The sequence below is a fragment of the Myotis yumanensis genome, unplaced genomic scaffold (genome assembly GCF_028538775.1).
Source record: "Myotis yumanensis isolate MYYU_CA2020_CCGP unplaced genomic scaffold, mMyoYum1.0.hap1 SCAF_1, whole genome shotgun sequence".
NCBI classification, from domain to species: domain Eukaryota; kingdom Metazoa; phylum Chordata; class Mammalia; order Chiroptera; family Vespertilionidae; genus Myotis; species Myotis yumanensis.
Window position 1 is genome coordinate 29,708,066 of NW_027223752.1, and position 24,400 is coordinate 29,732,465.

The window sequence follows — 24,400 nt, forward strand, 5'->3', positions numbered from 1 at the left end:
CTGAGTTAGCAGACACCACTGTGCACGTTGCCCAACAAGCACCCTCAGGGCTTCGCCTGCCTCAACCCACAGCCGGGCGGGGGTGGGGGTGGAGAGTAGGGGTGGGGAGGAGGCACAGATGGAGGAGAGGGGACCATGAAGCACACCCCTGGCCCTGCTGGGCTGGCCTGGCTGACCGGCTCTGTAAGGCCAGCTGAGGCCCAGGGTGCTCTGCATTGGAAAGCGCCTGAGCAGCCAGGCCCAGGGGCACCTTGGGACAGAGGGTGGGAGCGGGGCTCAGCTATGGCTTCTGCAGGGGATCCCAGTGGGTGGGCAGTGGGACCGGGACCGAGGGGTCCCGAGGCTTCACCAGGGAGGCAGCTGCCGCTCAGCAGCTCAGGCTCTGAGTGAGGAGCCCTGTCGGCTGTGAGCCGGGCAGTGGGTGTGACAGGAGCGGGCCTTTCAGCCGTGAGAGGCTTCTGGGGCCCGGAGGTCAGCAAGGAACCAAGCTTCCCAAAGGGGAGCTGCCTTGGACGTACCGCCGTCTGTCTGGCTACTTTGGGTGAAGCTGGGTGAGAGACCAGGGCTCGACCCCGGTGGCCTCCTAGGTGCCTTCCCCCTGGAGGCTGCCTCAGGGGGGTGGTGCCTGAGGACGCCCCGGGGTGGCAGGGCTACCTGCCTGTGGGGTGCCAGGCCCCAGAGGCGATTTCTGGCCTGTGGATAAGAAAAGGGGCTTGTACCAGGCACAAGGGCAGATGTCTGACCCAGCTCAGCCCAGCCCAGGGTCCGCCTCCCTCGGGGGCAGTGGGCGGAGAGCCTGGTGGACAGTGGTGGGGAGAGATGTCTGTAGCTTTGCCCTTGGAGGGTGCGGAAAGGCTGTTCATCCCTAAATGTGTGCAGTGGTTTCCCAGCCCGGGGAAGGTGAGTTTATTTCCAGAATCTCAGGTGAGCTCCGCTCTCCAGCCACTGAGCCCCGGGGTACACGGTGCTCAGGGGCCCTCCCCCGGAAGCCCTGCCCCTGAAACCTCCCCCTTCCTGAGTCTGGGGTGGTGGTCTCCAAGTCGGCGAAGGGACCCCCCCCCCCCCCGCAACTCTGCACCCAGGTGTGCCACCTCCGCTCTCTCTCCATCCTTCTCTCCTACTCCCACGGGGTAATTTTGGGGTGCTACTCTGAGCTGCATACATTGTGCCAGGTGCTAGTACACAGGGATGGCTTAGACATGGCTGCTGCCCCAGGTGGAGACAGACACCTAAACGATTGCACAGCACCTGCCTCCTCCCCCTGGTCGGTACCTCCATCCTGCAGCTCCCTGCGTGCCTGTTCCCCAGACTTGGGCCTGGGAGCTGCTTCCGGGTCTCTCAAGGCAGGCTGAACAGGAGGGACTGGGAAGCCCCATCTCCACCCTCCAACCCAGCTGTCCCCTTATCCGCGTCCCCTGTTTGCATCCCAGCATGCCACGTACTAGCTGAGTGGATTTGGGCAAGTTATTCCCAGAGCGTCCGTTTCCCCACCTATAAGATGAGGACATGTGGACCTATTTGGTTGAAATTGTTTGTGAAATTAAATGAGGTGCCACATGTAAAGCACCGGGCACAGAAGAGGCGCTCAGTACACATTAGCTCTTAATATTATGATCATTATTACCAGCTACAGGACCAAGTGATTTGCCATTTTTAGTGTGTTTTGTCCTCCTATTGGAGCCTATCTGGTAGTTACTCTCATTAACCCCATTTTACAGATGGGAAAGTCAGGCACAGAGGGAGGGAGCAACTCAATAAAGGGCAGCTCTCTTATTGTGGTCCCTTTCCTTGGAGAAAGTATTTGAAGATCTCTGCCCCAGCCCTTCCCTCCATCAGGCCTCATGGGGCGGGTCCATGGTCATCTCCTCCAACCCTGCAGATATCAACGAGTGCCTGACCCTGGGCCTGTGCAGGGACTCGGAGTGCGTGAACACCAGGGGCAGCTACCTGTGCACCTGCAGGCCCGGCCTCATGCTGGATCCCTCAAGGAGCCGCTGCGTGTGTGAGTGCGGGTGGGGAGCGGGGGCGGGGGACACTGGGAGGCGAGATGGGACCCTTGGGGTTCACGGGCCAGGCCCAGAGCAGAAGTTCCCCCCAGACCCCTTCCCACGGCCCAGCGGCTGCTACCCAACCTGGAATTGGGCCCAGCATACAAAACGGGTCCGTCCCCTCCTGCGGGACAGACAGCTGCTACTTCACTTCGGCTTTAGGCATTTCTTGGGACTTTGCAGTTCGGGATTTTCTGCTCCGGTTCCGTCTTTGGCCTCATTTACTTTGGGGGATGTGTGTTGCCTCTGTTCTAACATCTGGCTGAGCAGAGGCTGCCTCTTCGGCGCCTGAGCTTAGCAGCAGACCTTTCAGAGGGGGCCTCTCCGCAGCATGAATGCCCCTGCGGCCAGCCCCAGGCCTTTCCACAGCCCTGTGGTCCCCTTGGTTCCGCATGTGTCTCTGCATCTGTGAACACGTACGTGTCACGAGTCCTATTGGCATCGTGTCCGTGTGTGCGTGCGTGTGCGCCCGGGCAGCTGTTTCCAGTGACCTCTGTGGTTTCCAGCGGGGAGAGGCCCAGGCTGACAATCCCTCTCAGATGGCAGAGCTGACGCCGCGGTCCGGACGGGGCTTTCCTGGGGCAGGGAGGCCTGACCAGAACTGAGTAAAACCAGTACTGACTGGCCTCTGCCAAGTGACAGCCCGGGTCAGGTTGGCCACCGGCTCAGCAGAGCTCCCTGTAGCTGGCTGAGCCCTCAGTCTGCAAGCGGCCAGGCACTAGGTCGGAGGAGACCACAGAATGAACACAACTCCAGCGCCACCCAGAGGGAGCGCCCGTGTGCAGGGAATTACTCAGCTCACAGTGTGTGTCTCCACAGGGAGAAGAGACAGTCAAAGCCTTGAGAGGGGACACCCAGGGAGTGAGGGGCCCGGGGTGGGGAGGATATGTCAGGCCACTCTCAGAAGACCTCATGGTGACAGAGACAGGCAACCAAGGCCTTGAGGGGATACAGTTCTTCTCCTCCCCACCCCACCCCACCTGCACTTTTATTAGGCAGGTATATTTAATGTCAGAGGTGACATATTCGTGCCAAAAAGAGAGCCTTAATGCAGGGAGCAGAGATGGCCCTTGCGTGTTCTCCCTCTCCCCCCTTAGTGTTACCCCATCCAGCCTCCTCTGATGACTCATATCCATGAAGTGGGGCAGGGGAGGCACTAAGTTTCTCTCCCTTCATTTCTGAGCTTTGCCCTCCTTCCTGGCACCTGACCAGGGCTAGTGGAACAGCTACAAGGGCCCTCTGGCTGGGCAGCCTCCTGATGTTGCCAGCTGTGTCACCTCGAAGGGACCAAGCCCTTCCCTACAGTAGCCCCAGGGAAGTGGCTGCTGGAGGCAGAGACTGAACCTGGAGACCATGGTTCATGAGCGGACTAATAACTGACATGTGTACAGAAACCCAACTCAAACCACTGTAAGCAAAAAGAATTCATTGATCCACACAACTAGGAGGTCAGAGGTAGGGGTGCCGCAGGCCCGGCTGGATCCGGGCACCCGCAGTGTCATTAGGATGGCTCTTGCTCTCTTCCTTCCGTGTTGATTTCTTATTCCTTCAAAGGTACCCACCAGACACTCTAGGCCAGGGGTAGGCAAACTTTTTGACTCGAGGGCCACAATGGGTTCTTAAACTGGACCGGAGGGCCGGAACAAAAGCATGGATGGAGTGTTTGTGTGAACTAATATAAATTCAAAGTAAACATCATTACATAAAAGGGTACGGTCTTTTTTTTTTTTTTTTTTTTTTTTTAGTTTTATTCATTTCTAACAGGCCGGATCCGGCCCCCGGGCCTTAGTTTGCCCACGGCTGCTCTAGGCCTATAACCTCCCACCCGTGAAACTCAACAACAACAATAAATAGGAACATAAGAAGCATCTCCTGGGAAAGTCCCAAAGCTAATTAACATCATGGGCCTACTTATCAAGTGCCCTCCCTGATTCAATCACTATGAGAGGGATATGGACTGTACTCCTTCAACCAGGAAGTGGGGACCAAGACTGAGGGAATAAAGGGTGGATCCCACAGGAAAACCAGGATGCTGTTACCAGAGTATGAGGGACAGGCAGAAATACACGCATCCACCACCCATCGCCCTTAGCATGAAGGAGATTAGACCCAGGAGGTCATGTAGCTCATGGTGGGCCAGGGAGTTGAACTTGGGCTGTAGAGTCCTGACCAGGACTCCCAGAATCATCAATTCCTCAACTTTGAGTGTTGCCCTCTTCACCCCACCCTTTCCCCTCATCTGTCCCTCTGGAGATTTCCGTCTCTTCCAATGAGGCGTCTTCCTTTGAGGTAATTTATAAGAGAATAGTCTATAATATTTACTATCAAAGTACAATCAAGGAGCCTGACCGGTGTGACTCAGTGGTTGGCTATCAACCTATGAACCAGGAGGTCATGGTTTGATTGTCGGTCAGGGCACATGCCTGGATTATGGGCTCGATCCCCGGTGAGGGGTGTGCAGGAGGCGGCTGATCAATGATTCTCTCTGATCATTGATGTTTCTCTCTCTCTCCCTCTCCCTTCCTCTCTGAAGTCAATAATATATGTATATATATATATATATATATTTTTTTTTTTTTTAAAAGCACAAGCAAGGGAACAATGGTAGTGGCATTGTTATTATTAAAACCCAGCCTAGCTCACCCTCACTGTGGCCCACTGGATTGATTCATGGATCTAGCCACCCATCAATCCATCAGATGCTGTGCAGTGTGCCTGGTTCCAAAGAGGACAGTGTCCCTGCCCTGAAAGCTCCCCATCAGGCCTTTGGTCCTCACCTCCTCTCATCTCCCCAAGGAGACTGTGGCCCTCAGAGCACACTGCTCCCCACTCAACCCCAGGCCATGTTGGGCTTTGGTAAACACTTGTAGCTCAGCACTTGTAAACAGGTTCTCCGTGTGGGCAGGAGTCAGGGTCCCCTCCAACAGGTAACATGAGGAGGTGCTGAAGCATTCCACTACAGCTATTCTTCCTAACATTCTTGTGAGCATTTTCAGGGCCCCAAACTCCCAGACTGTGAGGCAGGCCAGGCCAACCCGAGGGCACGACCAGCCACTCCTCCATCATCTGCCCTCTTGCCTCTGCTTTCCCCTCCCCCTGGCCACCGGCCCATCCCCACCTGCTCTGTCTGTTTCAGCGGACAAGGCTGTCTCCATGCAGCAGGGGCTGTGCTACCGGTCCCTGGGGCCAGGCACCTGCACCCTGCCTCTGACCCAGAGGATCACCAAGCAGATATGCTGCTGCAGCCGAGTGGGCAAAGCATGGGGCAGCAAGTGTGAGAAATGCCCCCTGCCTGGCACAGGTAACCCTCTGTCCCCCCCTCTCAAGCTTCCTATAAGCAGTCGCCATTTTCCCCCACCTGGACCTAACCTTAAGCCAGAAGACCCTAGTCTTCCTTCCTGCTCAACTCCTTAACCAACATGGGGCCCCTCCCTCCTTGCTGCTGCAGTAGCCTTGTCTCCCCAAGGGAGGGGAGGGAGGGAGGGCCCTGGGTCCCTGCAGGGACAGCATCTTCAGTGAGTCTCTGACCATTGACCTTATAGAGGCCTTCAGGGAGATCTGCCCCGCCGGCCATGGCTACACCTACTCGAGCTCAGACATCCGCCTGACCATGAGGAAAGCCGAGGAGGAGGAACTGGCCAGGCCCTCGAGGGAGCACGGGCAGAAGACCAGTGGGACCCTGTCCAGACCAGCGGAGAGGCAGCCACTCCGGGCGGCCACCAGCACCTGGCTGGAGGCCGGGACCATTCCTGACAAGGGTATCTGGGTTGGGGGAGATGCATGGGGGGTTCCCCTTCCCCTTGGATTGCAGCACCTCAAAGAGCCACTGGGAGATTATCCTGGGTGCCTGGCATCCATCTCTGGAGTCTTAGGAAAGGGACTTTGGAGCAGCAGCACCCAGCGCTGGGACCCTGCTCTCCTGGCCTGGCATGAGGCCTCACCCACTTCGTCTCCCCTATGGGGTCAAGAGGTGCCCACATCCCAGGGAGTTGCTGGTGGGGGTGGGAGAGGTCACCAGCAGCCCCACCCCAGCTCCTCAGTCTTCCCATCCCCTGCCCCTGGCCATGCAGCTTCTGAGGCTGGTGCTGGCTTCAAGGCCTGAAGAGCCGGCGGGTGGATCCTGGGGAGTCTGGGTGCTCTCGATCCCCAACCCTCGCCTCAGAGTCAGAGCATGAACTCCAGCTCAACTGCCTTGGGCCCAGAAGGCAAGGGGCTGGGAGGCTGGGCTTGAAGCACCCCTGGCAGGTGCCCTGGGAAACCAGGCAGAAGGCATGCCCAAGTTACTGGTAACACAGAGTGCAGGAGGCCAAGGTCATAGCAGGACCAGGAGAACTATGTGATGGCCAAAATTTCTCCAGGAATCTGTAGCAGACAGAGAGGGAAGTCAGGACAGAGCCCTAGTCATCATGGGAACTGGACCCTGACTAAGGGAGGACCAACTCCTTTCCTCCCTAGAACTGTTCCCCTGGTGAGGGGGAGGGGCAGAGCGACCTGGTGTGACTGACAAGCTTGGGAGGCAGGAGGGTTACAGCTAGGACCACAGGGTGGCCTGGCCCAGGTCGGGTGGGACTCCCATCACAGGAGGCCTTGGAGGGAACTAGGAGGCTTCCTCTCACCAAGTGACACACCTTGTAGACCCTCCAGATCTGGGATTCTGGGGTCTGTGGTGGCCAGTCCCAGTGGGGCGGGAGGGGCAGAGTCAGACATAAGAGTCTGAGCTCTCTCCACTACTGACTTCTGGGGACAAGGTCAGGAGATCACAGGTGGAACCAGCCCTGGCCGTGGGTGGAGGGGAGAAGGCGGCCAGACTACCCTCCCTGAGCTCACGTTCTCACCTTTTCTTCCCAGGTGACTCTCAGGCTGGCCAGGTGAGTGGGTCTTCTCACCAGGGAATTGGGCAAGGGTGGCAGAGGGGGACCTGGTAGCCGCCAAAGCCATGGGGCAGTGTCCTGTGAGGGAGGAAAGGGAGAAGGACGTAGTATATGCAGGATCTTACTTGGAGAGAGGCTGGAGTGGAGGGTGGATCCGAGGACCCAGTTTTATCCTAAAGGAAGTAATAATAGCTGCTGTTTATCAAGTAGCTTCGATGCTTTTTCACTTGGGCCGGTCTGGGGCCCCCTTCAGAAAGGAAGTAGGCACGTGACCTGATAGTTCTGGCTGTCACTCAAGCAGATGAGGTCTAGAACTGGTTCTAGATGAATTTCAGATTTGGCATTTTCTGAGCTTGATTTGCTTAAATCTCAAGGTCTCCTCTGTGAGTGGCTCGTGGGGAAGTAGAGGCAGAGCTGTGGATAGCCTCAAACCACTTCACTGAGAAACGGGGATCCCACCTCCTTCCCTGAGCCCAGCAGTCCCCTGTAAGAACTGAGCGTCCTCCTAGAAAACCATTCCAGAAGAATGAATCTGCTTCTTCCCTCGCCAGCCTGCCAATCCCTCCCCTGTCCCCTGCCCCTCCAACCTGCATACCTGACTGTCCCCAAACACTTTTTACTTATTTTTTTTTAAAAAAAAACATTTTTATTGATTTCAGAGAGGAAGGGAGAGATAGAAATATCAATTATGAGAGAGAATCATTGATCCTGACTGGGAATGGAGCCGTGACCTCCTGGTTCACAGATCAATGCTCAACCACTGACCCAAACACTTTTTCTAATGAGTTTCTTCTCTCTCTGGAGAACCACGTGTTGTCTTCCCAGACCAAAGTTCCACTTCCAAGTCCTCACAGTCCCGAGCCACGCTCCTGGTCCTCTGTTCTCCTCTGCCATCTCCCCTCCTGGTTCCCCATGGCTTATCTACCTCTGCCCGTGGGCTGTGGGGAGGGACAGCAGGTGTGGCCCGGATCCCGCTTCACCACACTGGCCCTGTGACACTGGGTAGGCTAGTTAACCCCTGGAGCTTCTGCTTCTGTCTCTGAGATCACAGCATGGCTATGATACTTGCTGAGATGACACGGAGCTGGCACATGACATACATTTAATCATTACAACCTACTATGATAGGATAGTTGAGATTAATAAGGTGTGGATATAAAGTGCCTAGCAAAATGCCCAGCATGTAGTAAGAACTTAATACCAGGAATGAACGAAAAGTGAGTGAGTGAGTGAGTTGGATGGGAAGCCTGGGAGAAGGGAGTGAGTGATGGGGGTGACAGCCGAACCCAGAGAAACATTCTCTTATTTCCGTGCAGGTCACAACCAGTGTTACCCAAGTCCCTGCCTGGGTCCCAGGTGAGTCCCTCCTCCTATTGGCTCCCAGCTCACAGAGAAGGGAGGGAAGGAGAGACCTTCGTCCAGTAGTGGAGTTGGTACATGGGAGCTGATACATGGGCCTCAAATCAGATGGGGTCTTGGATGACAATGTGACATGTGAATGCTTTTCCGGGGGATCCATACACCTCAGGAGCCGGGGTTGGGGACAGGGCACTGTTCCGAGGTCAGAAAGCTGGCTCCCCGCTTCCTCACTATAAAACGGACAAGAACGCCTGCCCTGCTGCCTCCCAAGGCCGACGAGATGTGGATGTTCCTGGCAGAGCTCTGTGAACTGTAAAGCGCTTTGCAAACAGGAGAAGAGCACTGGTGTGGGAACCAGGAGACCGGCTTTGGCTCTGTGTCCAGGAAGCCAGGTGGCCCTGGACAAGGGGCCCTTTCTGCAAGCTCAGTCTCCTCGCCAGCAAAATGGAGCGTGAGACTGGACGGGCTCTAAGACCCAATGAGCTCTCAGATTCTCCGACTCTATTTGGGTCCCGGTCAGGCCTCAGGAGGCTAGGAGGCTAGGAGGTGAGGGGTGACCCGCCCTAGGCTCCACCCCTTGCTCTTGGAGTTGGCACAGCAGAGAGGCACACAGGGCCACTGCCTGGAGGGAGCACTGTCCTGGGGGGAAGGCGGCTGGCCAAGGGGCTGTGCCCACCTGCTCCCCCTCTCCCTGCCCCCTACAGGAGATGCCACAGGAAGACCAACGCCACCACTGCCTGGACAGGGGAGTCTAGAGACCCGGGAAGAAGAGCAAGTGACCCCCCCCACCGACGTGCTGGTGACCCTGGGCCCCCCAGGTACCTGCAGCCGGCCCTGGAGGTGTGGGTGTGACTGCCCAGAGCCCACTGGGGCCTCTCCACCAAATGAACGCGCAGTCTGCAGCCACTCCCCCCCAGCTCAGCCCCGCTCATCTCACAGGACCACGGGGGCCCTAGTGGGAGTCCCGCCTGGCGTCTGGTGCATGGGTCCAGCCGGAAAGGGGAAAGAGAAGGGACACCTTGGGAGGGTCTCACTCAGAGCCCTTCCGGGAGAACCCAGGGGCCCCTGGAGGATGGGGAGCCTCCGGAAGCCGGGCTCTTCCAGGCTGTTGACTCTGAGTCATCTGAGTGTCCTGGCAGAGGGCGGCCTCCGGCCCATGGGAGGGGCGGCTTTCGGGAAGGTCGGGTTCTCAAGGTTGTTTAACTGCCGGGGAGCCTGTGTCCCCCCTCCACCTCGGGCTACAATGGAGGGGGTGCGGGGCGGGGAGATTCCTGGCAGATCCACCTCGCTCTGGAATGTGCCCTCCTCAAGGCTCTTTGTTTGGGGACTTGGCTCAAGAGAAGCAAGGCCAGTGTTACCTGCTGCTCCCTGCACACGTGTGAGCTCACGTGCACTGTCGTGTGCGCCCTCACACGGGCCCAGGTTTGCTGAGCTCTTAACCTCACAGACTGAGGCCACCTTGGCGGAGACAGGTCTTTCTGGATTTCCCCTGGCAACGGGAGAGACCCCGCAGCCTGATGGAAAAGTCCAGAACATGTGGGGTGGAGTCGGGGTTTGTCTTCCTGGGCTGGAACCAGGGCACCCCATGGCCCCTCCCAGGCCCTCTCCCCTCTGGGCTCAGTGGGCTGCTCCTCGTCCCCCCTCCATCCGATAGCAAGATGAGCTGGGAGAAGGGGCTCAGCTCAAGAGTCTCTGATGAAGAAAATGGGCCTGGAGGCAGAGGGGAGGGGCAGGAGAGGCCAGGCCAGGCTCAGCCGCAGCTCTAAGGGGGACAGGATCCCCCAACCACCACCAAAGCCTTGTGCCTGACCCCCCCATCTTCCCTGTCACCCCCCAACCTCACCCCTTGGGGAGGACATTTAGAATCTGGCTGGGGGTCCCCACGAGTCCCGAGGCTGACACTTGAAGCCAGGTGAGCGACAGGGTAGCCTGGCAAACAGGCCAGTGTGAATGTTCAGTTCAGTCCAGTTCAGCAAACGCTGTGAAGCCCCGCTGCGCACCGTCACAGGCCACTTCCCAGCCCATGCCCTGGGGGCCGGGCAGGGAGCCCAGGGTGTAGGGGCTTCCCACGAAGACATCCGGGCGGACACAGAGGCTGAAAGCATCCTTCGTCCAGTCAGTGCTTTGTCCATTCAGCATGTGCTGAGTGCTGGGCGCTTTTCTAGTATTGAGGACACGACTCAAAAAAGCCAGGGTCTGCCCTCGACGCAGCCTCCGCCCTGAGTCCTGGTGCGTCTCCAAACTTTCTGAATTCAGCACCTGTCTCCTCCCTTTCCACCCCATTCTCACCCTCCCCCCCCCAACACACACACACACACACACACACACACACACACACACACACACACACACGGTGGTCCTTGTTTACATGGTTTCAGCAGGTTTCTAAGGGCCCCTGTGCCTCCCTTCCCATGCTGCTGAGCAAGCTGGCATGGCAGGATGAGTGGTGTTTCTGAGACGGCTCTGATCACACCCCACCTTGCAGGACCCCTTGCTTACATGTCTCAAGGTGGCATTCAAGGCCCCACCCCGCTTTCCCTGGCAGTTCTTCCCAGCACCCTGCTCACCGGATCTGTCTGTCAGCCTGTCTGTCTGTCTAGGGGACACTGGGAAGGACTTGCCAGGGAAGGGAATCCCTGGGTACTGTTGTGAGAGCCATGCCTGTATTCAGGGTAAGGTTAGGCTGGAGACCTCAGCAGGGCGGGCCCTGCGGGGACTCGGGACATGGGCCATTGGCATCTGCTTGATCTTGGTCAGAGCGATGCACTGAGAGCTCCGTCCTGGTGGGTCTCAGGGCCCTGGGAGCAGGTGCGGGGAGGGGAGGGGCAGCTTATACAGGCCATGTGGATGTGGGAGGGCCCAACTAAGGGTGAGATGAGGTTTCTGTGGGTCCTTTGAGGCCAAGGTACCCTGACCCCACACTCTTCCCACTCTGTTCCACTGCTGTGGCCCCGCCCCTATGCCCCCATAACTTCGGCTTTGCTCTGTCTCCCACAGATATTGACAGATGTGCCACTGGAGCCACCAACATCTGTGGCCCAGGGACCTGTGTGAACCTCCCGGATGGATACAGATGCGTCTGCAGCCCCGGCTACCAGCTGCACCCCAGCCAGACCCACTGCACAGGTATTCACGTGGGAGTCCGGGCTCACTCAGTGTCTGGGTGGATAGGAGCAGGGCTGCTAGGGGGCAGAGTCAGCTGTCCAGGTAGCAGAAGGCCCAAGCAGTGCTGTGTGGTTGGTGGGTTGAGGAGGAACATAGACCCTGTGGACAAAGCTGACCTTAACGTTGGGGAGACCAATTTCTGGGAGCAGCATCTGACGAGTCTCCAGGACTCCAGGAGTGTGAGAAGCCACCCCAGGGCCCCCAGACAGGTGCCCGGAGCCCTCAGCTCTGCGTTCAGCTCACCCCTCAAACTGGCCATCTAGCAGGGTGGACCAAGGTCTGTCTTCATAAATGTCTCCACCAAGGCCCTCCCTGGTAGAGAGGTTTGGGGGCCAAGACAAAGCATCAAGTGTTGGCCTGACCGCCCCCTAATATTATTATACAAAGGGGACTCATCTACTGTGCCTTGAAGGAGAAAGGAAGTGATCATGGGGCCACTGGGGAGGGAGCCATGGGACAGGGAGGAGCCCTTGGTGCCTGAGTGGGCCTAAAGGGCTGACTTCATGGCTCCCAGCCTTAGAGATATTTCATCTCTCCAGCCTCCTCTGCTTCCTCACCGTCTCCTTGCCCCACAGCTCCATCCCCTGCCCAGCCCTTCTCATGGGCAGGTTGCTGGCACATGCCCAAAGAAAGGCTCCCCTAGAAACACCAATCAGAAAGGATATATGCACCCCTGTGTTCACAGCAGCACAATTTACCATAGCTAAGATTTGGAAACAACCCAAGTGCCCATCAGCAGATGAGTGGATTTAAAAACTGTGGTACATCTACACAATGGAATACTACACTGCTATAAAAAAGAAGGAAATTTTGCCATTTGCAACAGCATGGATGGAACTAGAGAGCATTATGCTAAGCAAAATAAGCCAGTCGGAGAAAGATAAATATCACATGATCTCAGTCTTATGTGGGATATAATGATCAACATAATTTGATGAACAAAAATAGATCCAGAGACAAATGGCAGGGGAGGTGGTGGGGGGGGCGGTTAGAGTGCAACCAAAGGACTTGTATGCATGCATATTAGCATAACCAATGGACACAGGCACTGGGGCGGTGGGGGCTTGTGGGGTGGGGCAGGGAGAATGGTTGGGGGGGTCAGTTGGGGAAAAAGGAGACATATGTAAAACTTTAGACAATAGCCAGAACCGGTTTGGCTCAGTGGATAGAGCGTCAGCCTGCGGACTGAAAGGTCCCAGGTTCGATTCCGGTCAAGGGCATGTACCTGGGTTGCGGGCACATCCCCAGTAGGAGGTGTGCAGGAGGCAGCTGATCGATGTTTCTCTCTCATCGATGTTTCTAACTCTCTATCTCTCTCCCTTCCTCTCTGTAAAAAATCAATAAAATATATTAAAAAAAAAAAAACTTTAGACAATAAAATAAAAGAAAGAAAGGCTCCCCTGATCTCCCCGCCTTCCTCCCTCTGCTCAGATGACAATGAGTGTCTGAGGGACCCCTGCATGGGGAAAGGGCGCTGTGTCAACCATGTGGGCTCCTACTCCTGCCTCTGCTACCCTGGCTACACACCGGCCACCTCAGGGACCACGCGGGAATGCCAAGGTAAGCCCTTGCCCTTGGGATGGGCACAGGACCCCTCAGAGAGCTGAAGTGGAAGAGGATCCAGGCATTGTCAGCACTCAGCTCTGCGGGAGTGCGGGGCCCAGGGAACCAAGACCAGGGCTCTGAGCAGGACCTGGGAGAAAGCCGACTCCCCTGACACCGGACTTGAGAGGTCAGAATCTGAAAAGCAGCGGCATGCCCCAAGGCTCAGGGAGCTGTGGGTAAAGCCCCGAGTGTGAGGGTCCAGGGGGAGGAGGACTGACAGCTAGGCCCCCACATTCTGAGCGACAAGGAGCTGCTTTCCTTGTGGTAAGGAGGGCGACCCCTGAGGATGCCGAGTGAGACCCCGGCAGACGGGGGTGAGACCGTGCCTCCGGGAGAGGCGCGTGGGTCCTCTGCAGCTGGTGCCTGCAAGGCTTTGAGCTCCCCAAGGAAGCCCTGGGGGATAACGGTGCCTCCAACACGGGCCCTTTAACGTGCAGCCATCACACTGGGATACACGCGTCTTCACAGAAGAGACCACAGAGAACATGAGGCAGCGCTTTCCAAGCCGGGACTTGAGATTCTTAACCCATTTGGGTTCTTCTCCTGGGGAATGGCACTGCCTTCTGGGGGCCCACATTGTGGTTCTGGCCCGGGCAGCCCAGCAGTCCCTCGAGGCCCGCTCCGGAAAGCTGTGTGTCCTCCCATTGCTAGGGACCCCTCGGGCTCTAACCCTCCAGGACCTGGTCCCCTCGCCGATTGTGGGAGGAAAGGGAGCAGAGGAGACACACCACTTCTTTAATCTGTGGCTGGGAGACTTAAGTGCATCATTCATTCAGCACTCAAGCTCTGAGCACCTATGTGCCAGGAGCCGTGTAAGCTCTGGGGACAGTGGGAAGAGTAAGACTGAATGGTGGCCCCAGGGCGTGAGGAAACAACTGGTTTGTGTGGAAGAATGGGAAGGTTTCCCTCTGGGCGTGTTTGAGCTGGGGCAGAACCATCGCATGAGCACTCCATACATGCTGGCTCTGTCCTAAGTGCTTTATGAAGCTCATTATCCCAACCCCGTGCAAGAGAAATCCTTATACCCATTTTATAGTTTAGCAAACTGAGGCTCAGAGAGGTGGATTGAAACACCCAGGGGCCTCACATCTAGTTGTGGCAGAGCTTTGCTTCCAACAACACCCTCCCTTACACACAAAGTGAAGGACTGGGGGGCGTGGAGGGTATTCCAGGGAGAGGGAACCATTTCTGCAGGGAGCAGGGTAGTGGACAGGCCTGCGCGTTCTGGGAATAATGCCAAATCCAGTGTGACGAGGGTGCGGGGCATGGGGAGGAAGTGGCAGGGGCGGAGGCCAGTGGTGAATTGTCATGAGTGCCAGGCTGAAGTGCTTGGACGCTGTCCCACAGGCTCTGAAGGCAGAGGGTGGCGATTCGCTCAACTGGCTTTTGGGGAAGTGACCCAGGCAGCAGTGCTCCCAACAACTGGAGCTGGCGAGGGGAGAGGCTGGGGCAGGGGGCATCTCTAGGCTTCAGGGCCTTGGCAGTGCTGTGGGCCAGAGGCACTGCTCTCGGCAGGCCCAGCCCTGGGCGCTGGCTGCGGCAGGGAATGGTGTCACCAGGACTGGCCCAGATAAGGGGTTCTGCTGAGTGCCAGCCTGGGTGTCCGGGATGTCTCTGCCAGACCTGACAGCTGGGAGAGGAGGGAAGGATCTCGAGGTCAGCTGTCTCCCAGTGGGGTCTGGCTGCCACGTAACGAGGCCTTACCCAGGAGAACACTTCCAAATGTTACCAGTCTCAGAAAACAATATGTCAGTATTGTAATTATTTACTTTATGAATTATTTCATGAATGTGCAATTTCTAGAATTCGAATAATATAAATATAATTGATTAATATAAATGATTTGACTATTAAATACTTAAAATAAGTGGGGTTTGGTGAATATAGAAAACTGAGGCCAGGCTGAGCAGTGGAGAACCTTGATAGAGGTTAAGCAAGGGAGTGGCATGAGCAGGATTGGGCTTTTGAGCCATCATGGGCACTAGTCTGCTTTGGGACAATGGAATAAGCCTCACTGATAGTCCCTCAGCTGCCCGACATGCTGTCTCTCACTTGCTGCTTAATCCTTAACCTTTAAGGAGGCTGTAAGAATTCTAGGACCAGATCACTACAGGGGATGTATTGGGGTCAGGAGGGGGACTGTTGGCTTCCTCAGATCACGCCCTGTGGCCACCTGACCTCAAGGCCAGCCCTTGCATTGTGTTGAGAAGACAGCTATAGGGTCCCCATGGGCCCCAGAAGTAGCCTCCCTCGGAGAAAGGAACTCAAGAGTTTGCGGGGCCTGAGCTAAGTCAGTCTCAGACCTGGCATAGAAGCCCCTGCCAATCATGGCACAGCAAGGATGCCTTCCCCTCCTGGGCCTCAGCATGGGTGTCCTTGTCCTTGGCCTCTGAAGGGAATGTCCCCGGACCCCCTGCAGGGCTGGCTCCAGCTCAGGCCTTTTCCGTGTGTTTGCAGACATAGACGAGTGTGAGCAGCTGGAGGCGTGCCGTGGTGGGCGGTGCACCAACACGGAGGGCTCCTACCACTGCGAGTGTGATCAGGGCTACATCATGGTCAGGAAGGGACACTGCCAAGGTAAGGAAGTGGGTGCCACCCACCATCTCCTGTCCTTCCCATGCACTGATTGCCCCAACTCCCCTTTCTGCTTGTCCCTGATGGGATAGGGCCCCTTGATGCCAAGCCCACTCCTATGGACAGAGGCCTGTCTGGGAACTTTTGAGCTCTTCCATCCCCTCAGCAGTATTTTGGCGTCCTGCCTGCCCCCTGAAGCAAGTTTATGTACATGAGACCCCGGAACATCCCCGTGTATTCCTGTGCCCCTCACCGTGAGTCATGGTACTCTCCTTGTGCAGAGAGAAGGAATCAATCTATCTGGGAGGCACCTGGGCCTCAACCTTGGCCTTCTTGCTAAAGCATGTAGGCTGTGAGCTCCTTGGAACTGGACCATATCCTCAACAACCCATGATAACTGTCTATGTGTTGGACACCCCAACGAATTTTAGTTGAAAGAATGAATGAGCCCCTATCCTTACTCCACTTTTCAGGCCAAGATGTGGCTGTGACATTGCCAACTGGCTTGAACCTGCCACTATTATGCCACCTCTTGGCAGCTCTGCCACTACCACCTCCCTGCCAGGCTTGGGTATCAAATGCCTGTAAGAGGCTTGGGTTATGTGTTTCTAAGACTGGCTGAGAAAGGAATACAGGAGGGTAATTCAAGGTTCTCTCTGGAGAGAAATCTTGCACCAGATCTGAGGTTAGGCCCAGCCTCCTCCCAGCCTCCAGGCTTTTCCTGGCCAGAACTTGCCTGGATTCAGAGGGTCATGGAGGTGAGGGGTAAGCATGTGTGCCTTGTGAAGGGCAAGCCTCGCTTCCCAATGCATGACTACAGAAGCGAAGTCCAGAGTCCTAGAAGGCCCTAGCCAAGGTGGCTGGGGCTGTAGGACAGAAAACTGAGCGCTACACCCCTGCCCCCCGGTATGTTACCTTCCACTCTCAATGCCTTCCTCTTGGTGCTCCCCCTTTAAAACTCAAGGCTGCACGATCAAAGCCAGAGCCCCTTGTTTTCATTAGCACATGGAGACAGGCAGCCTGGCACCCCCAGGAGAATGGAGAGTGAAGGGAGTTGCATTTGCATTTGATCGGTGCCTACCATGTGCCAGGTAGTATGCTAGGTATCTGTCAGATGGCCTCACTTAAGCCTCACATATGAATTTGACCTTAGACTTTATTAAAAAGAAAAGCAAAACTAAAGGAAATGAACCAAGCAAACACCAGGACATTAAAAAGATCAGATATATGCTAACCAGTCCATGATAGGGGCACAGGGTCTGGTGGAGGCAGGCTTGGGTTTGGCTCTTGTCTCAAGGTCTGAAAATTGAAACCATCATGGCCTCTCAGAGGCTCTAGTGAGGACGGAATAAGCCATACAAGGTGCACATGCAGACCCTTGGTGAACACGGAGAAGTGTTACTATCTGAGAGCCCCACTCCTTTTCACATCTAGGCCCCCTCCCCCCGCCCCCATGTCCCAGATCACACCTCTGGGTTGTCCCCTCCCCTTCCAGAGGAAAGGTTCCAGACACACACCTCAGCTGGGAGGCCAGGCTGAGCTCCAGCCCAGGGCAGACACTGAAGCTGTTGAAAGAAAGACTGATGCAGCCTGCACACGTCTCCAGGTTTCCATCAGTAACCACAGACCCGGCCCTGCACCCCGGAGCCCAGTCACTTTCCTCTCCTTCTTTCTTCTTTTTCCAACTGAGAAACCACTCTCTTTACCTAAACTCAAAGTCTCTGCTGAAAGGCCTGAGTGGTCTGGACAGCAGCCCATCCAAAGTCTCAATGGCATGTCTTCTGTACCAAGACTCTGGGTTCCCACGGAAAGGGGTTCCATTCCCCTGCAGACTGCCAGCGCTTTGCTCTCCCCCACCCACATCCAAGGTCACCTGAGCCTCTAGCCCCTGATTAAGCACCTCCCACCCTGCTTTCTCTCAAGGAGCAGGGGCGGGCGCCCTTCCATTTCCTGGTGTGAAGGCTGGGGCGCTGGTGGAGAAGCTCTGGAATTCTCCCAGTGTGGACAGGAGGTTGGCAAGCTGGTCCCTGGAGTGACTGCTTCCATGGGTCTTCTGGGGTCTCTTCAGCAGGCTCATACCAAGAGGGTGTGAAGTTTTAGTCACATGGTCTCATTGTTTGATCCACAAACATTTGGGGAGTGCCAGCTGTGTCCCAGCCATGGGCTAGGGATATAACAATAAGTAAGAATGATAGCTCCCACCCTCATGACCAGGGTGAAACCTACCAAAACATACCGTAATCTTAGATTAAAATTCAAACCCTAGCCCTGGCTGATGTGGCTCAGTGGTTGAGCGTCGATCTATGAACCAGGAGGTCACTGTTTGATTCCTGGTCAGGGCACATTGAGCTCGGTTTGTGGGTTCAATCCCCAGTAGGGGGCATGCAGGAGGCAGCCGATCAATGATTCTCTCTCATCATTGATGTTTATATATATATCTCTCTCTCCCTTTCCCTTCCTCTCTGAAATCAATAAAAAATATATTAAAAATAAAAATTCAAACCCTAGACTAGGCAGAAAATCAGGCTCCACTCCAGGCACCAAAAGGTTAATGGAACAGCCTCCGTAAATCTGGTGACAATAGAGGCAGTGCCTTTAACAGGGACTGGTTAGATGTGGCCACCACTTCATGCAGAATCTTTATCTGGCTCCTTTTGATTGGTCAGCTAATGGCTCCCATTTAGAAGAGGCCTTTCCTGGCTCAGGTGGAGACTAAGGGCTGCTTTGCTCTTCTGCCCTCCCTCTGCCACTTGCCAACAGACCTCTCAGATGTGATCATCGCTGGCTGGGGCTCTGAGGAAGGAAGGCAGCCGTGGCCTCCCAGGATACATGAGGTTATGTTGTACTAACCAACAACTCCAATCTTAGCAACTTAGAACACAGCAAACTTTTTAAAAAATGTTTATGAGTTCATTTGAGCCAAACTGATGACATATGCTGGGAGCAAGATCTCAAACGTTCCCAGAAGACAGCAAACTTTATACCAATGCCACATGTCCATCATGGGTCAGCTGGGTTTCCTAGCTCTAGAACCAAGCTAAAGGAATAGCCACATCGAAGGTCACATCGAAGACTAGGGGTCCTCTTCATTCTCTCCATCTCTGTCTTGAATGTGGACAGAAGATGTCATTATAGAACAGAAAGAGCGCTCTGCAGCGTTGCACACAATTAAATGCCTTGGTCCATAAATCACACACTTAGTGCACTGCCTCCGCAGATGTGCCCAAATAATTTGGGACAGGACAGACCTCAGGGGTTTTTGCCGCTGGCAAATCTAATCTCCTTCCTACACTGCCTGAAACCTGTAGGCGAGATCTGAAGACTTCATTTTTTTCTCAGTGTGGTTTTAGAGGAGGATCCTTGCCTCCCCTTGTTCTCCTTCTCTTCATCCCTGAAGTCTCGCCTTCCTGAAGAAGGGATCATTCCCAGTGGCTTGGTCCAGCCTCCTTCTAGTACCTCAGCCAAGGCCAGTAGGCCATGGTGCTGGCTGCTGTCTCCTGGGTGGCCAAAGTGGTGGTCTTAGATCCTTCATTCCCTCCTTCTCTGTCTCATTCTCTCCATCTCTGTCTTTACAGAAACCCTTAGAATAGTTTAGCTTGGTGTCACCACACCCAACTAGAGCTCTTGGCTGCCCTCTTTCCAGAGGTGAGCCTTGTCTCAGTGTCCCCAAGATTACGTAGGAGTTCTCAGTATCTCCTTGCAGATATCACCTGACTAACCACCTGCCCTGTGAATGGAATGTCTTCTTCTTCAGGACCCTCAGGATGAAATTTTGGTCTTGAGAGGGCCCTGAAGACAGAGGGCTTTAATGTGTCTGGTCTCCTACAGGCCACACAACCTCAGGAGACACTTATTTTCAACCTCCACTGCAGTACCCATGTCCTGTTCTATAATGACATCTGCCTTTAGTCCCTTGGCAGAAAGCCCATGTCTGACCCTTGGCCCTCCCTTCTGCATTTCCTCCATGGGGCTGAGGAGGTCTTCCTCCTGAGCAGTAGGGCCTCTGAATCTGCATAAGCAGGTAGACTTCCTCCAAGACAACGACAGTTACCCACTTAGGGAGAGTAAACCTCCATGTTTCTTTTGGAGCTCAGTCAACCTGTGTGTCAGGACCGGGAGCCTTGACACTGGGCTGGAGGAGTATAGTGTTTTCCTGCAGCCCCAACCCAGAGTTCTCTCCCTGTGCTAGGACCTTCCTAGCTTAGCCAGATCCCCTGGGGTCTTGGATATGGACTTCCGAGATGCCAAGTCACATGGGGAAGAACCCTGTGTGCAGTTCCTGGGAGCAAGATATCCATCCTCCTCCTTGTTGTCACTCTCCCTCCCACAGCTAGTGGTAACCACAGCCTGCTGCTCCTCTCCCTCCTGGGTCCCCTCTTCCCCTGCTTGTCTGGTTGGTGCTCGGGCTCATCCTTTCTCGCTCAGCATGGGTGCTGGGAGCTCTACATGGTCCTTGGCTGGAAGAAGTCTTCTCTCCAGCATAGAAATCTTGCCAATATCCACCCTTAGCTCTGCATCAGCCTCAGGGCTGGTCTTGGTCACATCAAAGACTAGGGGTCCTCTTCAGTCCTCATTTTCTGGTACAGGAAGCCCATTTTGCCTTCATCACCTAGCTGGTGATCTATTCTGGGGCTTGCAGTGCCAAGCACATACAATCCCAGTAATTGTCACCACTTATAAAAAACAAAACAAACAAACAAACAAAACACAGGAGTTCATCAAGGGAAATAAGAAGGCTGTTCCCAGCCTAAGTGCCCATCAGCAGATGAGTGGATTAAAAAACTATGGTACATCTACACAATGGAATACTACGCTGCTATAAAAAAGAAAGAACTACTATTCGCAACAACATGGGTGGACCTGGAGAGCATTATGCTAAGCAAAATAAGCCAGCAGGGGGAAGATAAATATCACATGATCTCACTCATTTGTGTACTATCACGAACAACATAAACTGATGAACAAAAATAGATCTAGAGACATAGAAATATCAAACAGATCATCAAACCTCAGAGGGAAGACAGGGGAGATAGTGAGGGGTAAGATATCAACCAAAGGACTTGTATGCATGCATATAAGCATAACCAATGGACACAGACAGTAGGGGGGGTGAGGGCATGTGCTGTGGGGTGGGAGCGGCCAAGGAGAAGTCAATGAGGGTAAAAAGGAGACATATGTAATACTTTCAACAATAAAGAATTTAATTTTTTTTTTTTTTAAAAAGGCTGTTTCCAACAGCCCAGCTCACTAAGCAGCCCCAACCCAGAGGTCTCTCCCTGTGCTAGAACCTTCTTAACTCGATCAGATCACCTGAGGCCCTGGATATGGACTCACCCTCCCACAGCTAGTGGCAACCACAGCCTCTGCACCCACCCAGGGAATCTCCCTTCCTAAAGCTCTTCCACCTCTCTCTTTGTCCAGGACAGTGGGTGGAAAGCGGATCTGGGAACACAGGACAACACTCACTTTTTCCTACTTTCCATCTGTACAGAAACTGACATTCTTTCCTCCCAACCAAGGGCAGTTGTCAGGATTTGCTTCCTCACAGACCTCCCCATGTGCTGTGGTTCCCAGGGATGACCAAGGGAGGGGCTGCTATTTTGCAGATATCGACGAATGCCGTCACCCTGGCACCTGCCCTGATGGGAGATGCGTCAACTCCCCCGGCTCCTACAGTTGCCTGGCCTGCGAGGAGGGCTACAGAGGCCTGAGTGGGAGCTGTGTAGGTGAGGGCTGCTTGCCAAGGTACTAAGAGGACTGTTTGGCCTGGGACCTCTGGTTGAGCCCACACACAGGGAGAGAACGAGGTGGGCAGAGGGACACGGTTTGGAGGCTATTGTCCTTCGTGAGCCGGCTGGGTTCCCAGATGACGTTGGGCATGCGGTGGGTGTGCTTCAGTTACTGATGCTCCGCTCTCTGAATCAGCTAGGGCGGGGGCCACATTGGCTCCTGGGTCATATCCGTTCGGGAGCTACAGCCCAAGGTCCCGGAAGCCTCTGAGGCTGGATCCTGGGTAGAGCAAAGTGCCAAAGCATCTTAGGCAGAGGCTGACTCTGGTGATGTGAGCTGGCAGCCAGGCCCTGCTGTCGTTTCCTGGGAGGAGGGGTCTTCGGCTCCCCTGCATCCCAACAGCAGTATCTAGACAGCACCGCCCAACTGGACAGTGGGTGCTCTTCTCTCTGCAGAGGGGGCTGCGTGTCAGCTGTAGGAGGAATGCTCTTTTCCCTCCGCCCCTGCAGGAAGGAGGGTCGGGGTGCAGAATGCCAGGAGGGACTGGGCTGTGAATAGATGCTTTGAGGCTCTGGAGAGGGCAGACATTTCCCAGGCCCTTGACACTGCCCTTTAGCCACCCAGGCAGAGCTTGGCCTTCTCTGCATGGCCCACTCACCTAGAGGAGCTGGTTGTGAGGCTGGGAACATGAGCTCATAGAATGTTGGCAAGTAGGAAGCCAGAGAGGGTCGGGACCACTGGAAGGTGAGTCCCGGGTCCTGGACACTTCACTCCGGGTATCCTGGGAGGGGCCGAACCAGGGCTGAGGGACCTGCCCCCTTTTCTGGGACACATGCAAGGTTCTCAATGTTACTAGTTAGAGATGAAGTGAGCTCCGTGTGAAGGGCAATCTGCCCTGCCTGGGTGAGTGGGGCCAGGAGCAGGAATGACCTCGTGGCCTTCGCAAGGTGGCCTCTGGGTCCTCTGCATGGTGGTTCCTTGGCCTCATGATGGAGATCCTCTAAGCCTGACTAGGAACTGCCTGGAGGAGAGGAGGCCAGCTCGCTACCCTGGACTTCTCCCCACAGATGTGAACGAGTGTCTGACCCCTGGGGTCTGCGCCCATGGAAGGTGCCACAACCTGGAGGGCTCCTTCAGATGCTCTTGTGAGAAGGGCTACGAGGTCACCTCAGATGAGAAGAGCTGCCAAGGTACAAAGATGCTGAAGCAGGCTTCCTCCACAGCTCACCAGCCCGCAGCTCCTTCCCTCTGTACACACACTCCCAGTCCACCCTGGTCCCGCATCCCAACCATGCTACCTAACACATCGCTGCAAGTCCCGGCCTTTCCCCTGTCCCCACCCACCTGTCAGTCTGCTGTCCTGGCACGTCTGTCCTGCAGAGTCCCACACAGCACTCATGGCCTGTTTCAGATGTCAACGAGTGTGCCAGCCGGGCCTCGTGCCCCACAGGCCTCTGCCTCAACACGGAGGGCTCCTTCGCCTGCTCAGCCTGCGACAGTGGGTACTGGGTGAATGAAGAAGGCACTGCCTGTGAAGGTAACCCTGGGGAGGGGGTGGCAGAGAGGGACCGAGAATGTAATATAGTCCCTCCTACCTCCCACCAAACACTGCATTTGTCCCCTAGCTTTGGGCTAATGCTGAGGGTCTCCAGGTTAGGCTAGAAGACCCTATATATGGACTTGGCCCCAAGGAGAGATTCTACTGTCATAATCCTCAAGTTTAGAGGTGAGGACAGGAGGAAAGGGGAGTTTGAGACCAGAGGGAAGCTGATGGTAGAGTTGCCCAGGAGCATTCTGGGGAAGGGGTGCTGAGATTGCCCTAGAAGTCCACAGCCAGGGCTGCCCTTCCCCAGGGGCCTGGAGAGAGTCCTACACGCTCAGAGAGGGCAGCCAGAGGCCTGGGAGGTTCCTGCCTGACCATGTGGAGGGAGCCCTCCCCAGCCCCCAGGTGACAGCTGCTGTCTACCCCAGACCTAGACGAGTGCGCCTTCCCGGGAGTCTGCCCCTCAGGAGTCTGCACCAACACTGCCGGCTCCTTCTCCTGCAGGGACTGTGACCAGGGCTTCCGGCCCAGCCCCCGGGGCCACACCTGTGAAGGTAAGAGCCCCTGTGGCAGAGGAGGGAGACCAAGCCATCACCCTTAGAGAAAGGAGTGGCTGGGACACAGCAGGGGCTGTTCCCAGACTAGGGGCCCCTCTATCCACCTCAGATGTCCACACCTGCAGATCTGGGGCCGGGGGCTGGTGAGCCCTGGGTCACATGCTTCAGCACGCATCGGCATCGCTGGGGAGGGGGGGCAGCTCCCCAGGCCTTGCCCCAGACCTGCCAAATTAACCTCTGATATAGGGTGGGAGTGGGATCTGTTTTCTAACAAGCTCCCCAAGGGTTCCTCTTAAGGATGGGCACTGGAACTCTATTTTGAAAAACCCTGGCCTGTACCAGGGGATCTGTAGGCCAACTTGAAGAATCTAGTTTCTGTTATCTTCTCAGGTTCTGTGTATCTGTTTCCTTGATTTAGTTCTCATTTGTGTTCCTGTTGCTTCTCAGTAAAATCTGAGCCATAAGGGCCTTGGGGTGTGACCAACATAGGCCAGGGTTGCTGAGAGAGGCCAAGTGTCCTCAAGGCGGGCACTGTATGGGCAGCTGGAGAAGCCCAGCCTGAGGCAGCGGAGCCTGCCGGGCTGGGGCAGAAGTGGAGGGAGTGTCAGTCATCCTCTGCCCAAAGGCTCTCCAAGCTGGGCTGCTTTGCAAGCGGGTGATGCCTCCATGGGGCCAGACTCCTCGGGCAGGTGGCAGGCCCCCTGGGGCCCTCCCCCTTGGTGTCTGTCCTTGGGAGGCACTGCCATGGGCTTCCTTCCTCCCGTGTGACCCTGCAGACGTGGATGAGTGTGAAGACCTCCAGAGCAACTGCCGGGGAGGCGAGTGCAAGAACACGGCTGGCTCCTACCAGTGCCTCTGCCCCCCGGGCTTCCAGCTGGCCAATGGCACTGTGTGTGAGGGTGAGCGGCTCAGGTCTCCCCACGGGGACGGGGGCAGTGAGTGTGTGGG

The 24,400-nt window shown here is 55.6% G+C and overlaps 1 protein-coding gene across 1 annotated transcript in view; it reads left to right on the forward strand.

The window, feature by feature from the left end:
• Positions 1-24,400, forward strand: part of LTBP2 (latent transforming growth factor beta binding protein 2) — a 93,343-nt gene that overhangs the window by 58,294 nt on the left and 10,649 nt on the right. The window contains exons 10-23 of the mRNA XM_070416659.1: positions 1,880-2,002; positions 5,185-5,349; positions 5,591-5,806; positions 6,897-6,916; positions 8,236-8,275; positions 8,983-9,096; positions 11,276-11,404; positions 12,875-13,003; positions 15,506-15,625; positions 21,229-21,348; positions 22,420-22,542; positions 22,764-22,889; positions 23,324-23,449; positions 24,229-24,351. Coding sequence (XP_070272760.1) covers positions 1,880-2,002; positions 5,185-5,349; positions 5,591-5,806; positions 6,897-6,916; positions 8,236-8,275; positions 8,983-9,096; positions 11,276-11,404; positions 12,875-13,003; positions 15,506-15,625; positions 21,229-21,348; positions 22,420-22,542; positions 22,764-22,889; positions 23,324-23,449; positions 24,229-24,351 — 1,674 coding nt within the window. The remainder of the gene's footprint in view (positions 1-1,879; positions 2,003-5,184; positions 5,350-5,590; positions 5,807-6,896; positions 6,917-8,235; positions 8,276-8,982; positions 9,097-11,275; positions 11,405-12,874; positions 13,004-15,505; positions 15,626-21,228; positions 21,349-22,419; positions 22,543-22,763; positions 22,890-23,323; positions 23,450-24,228; positions 24,352-24,400) is intronic.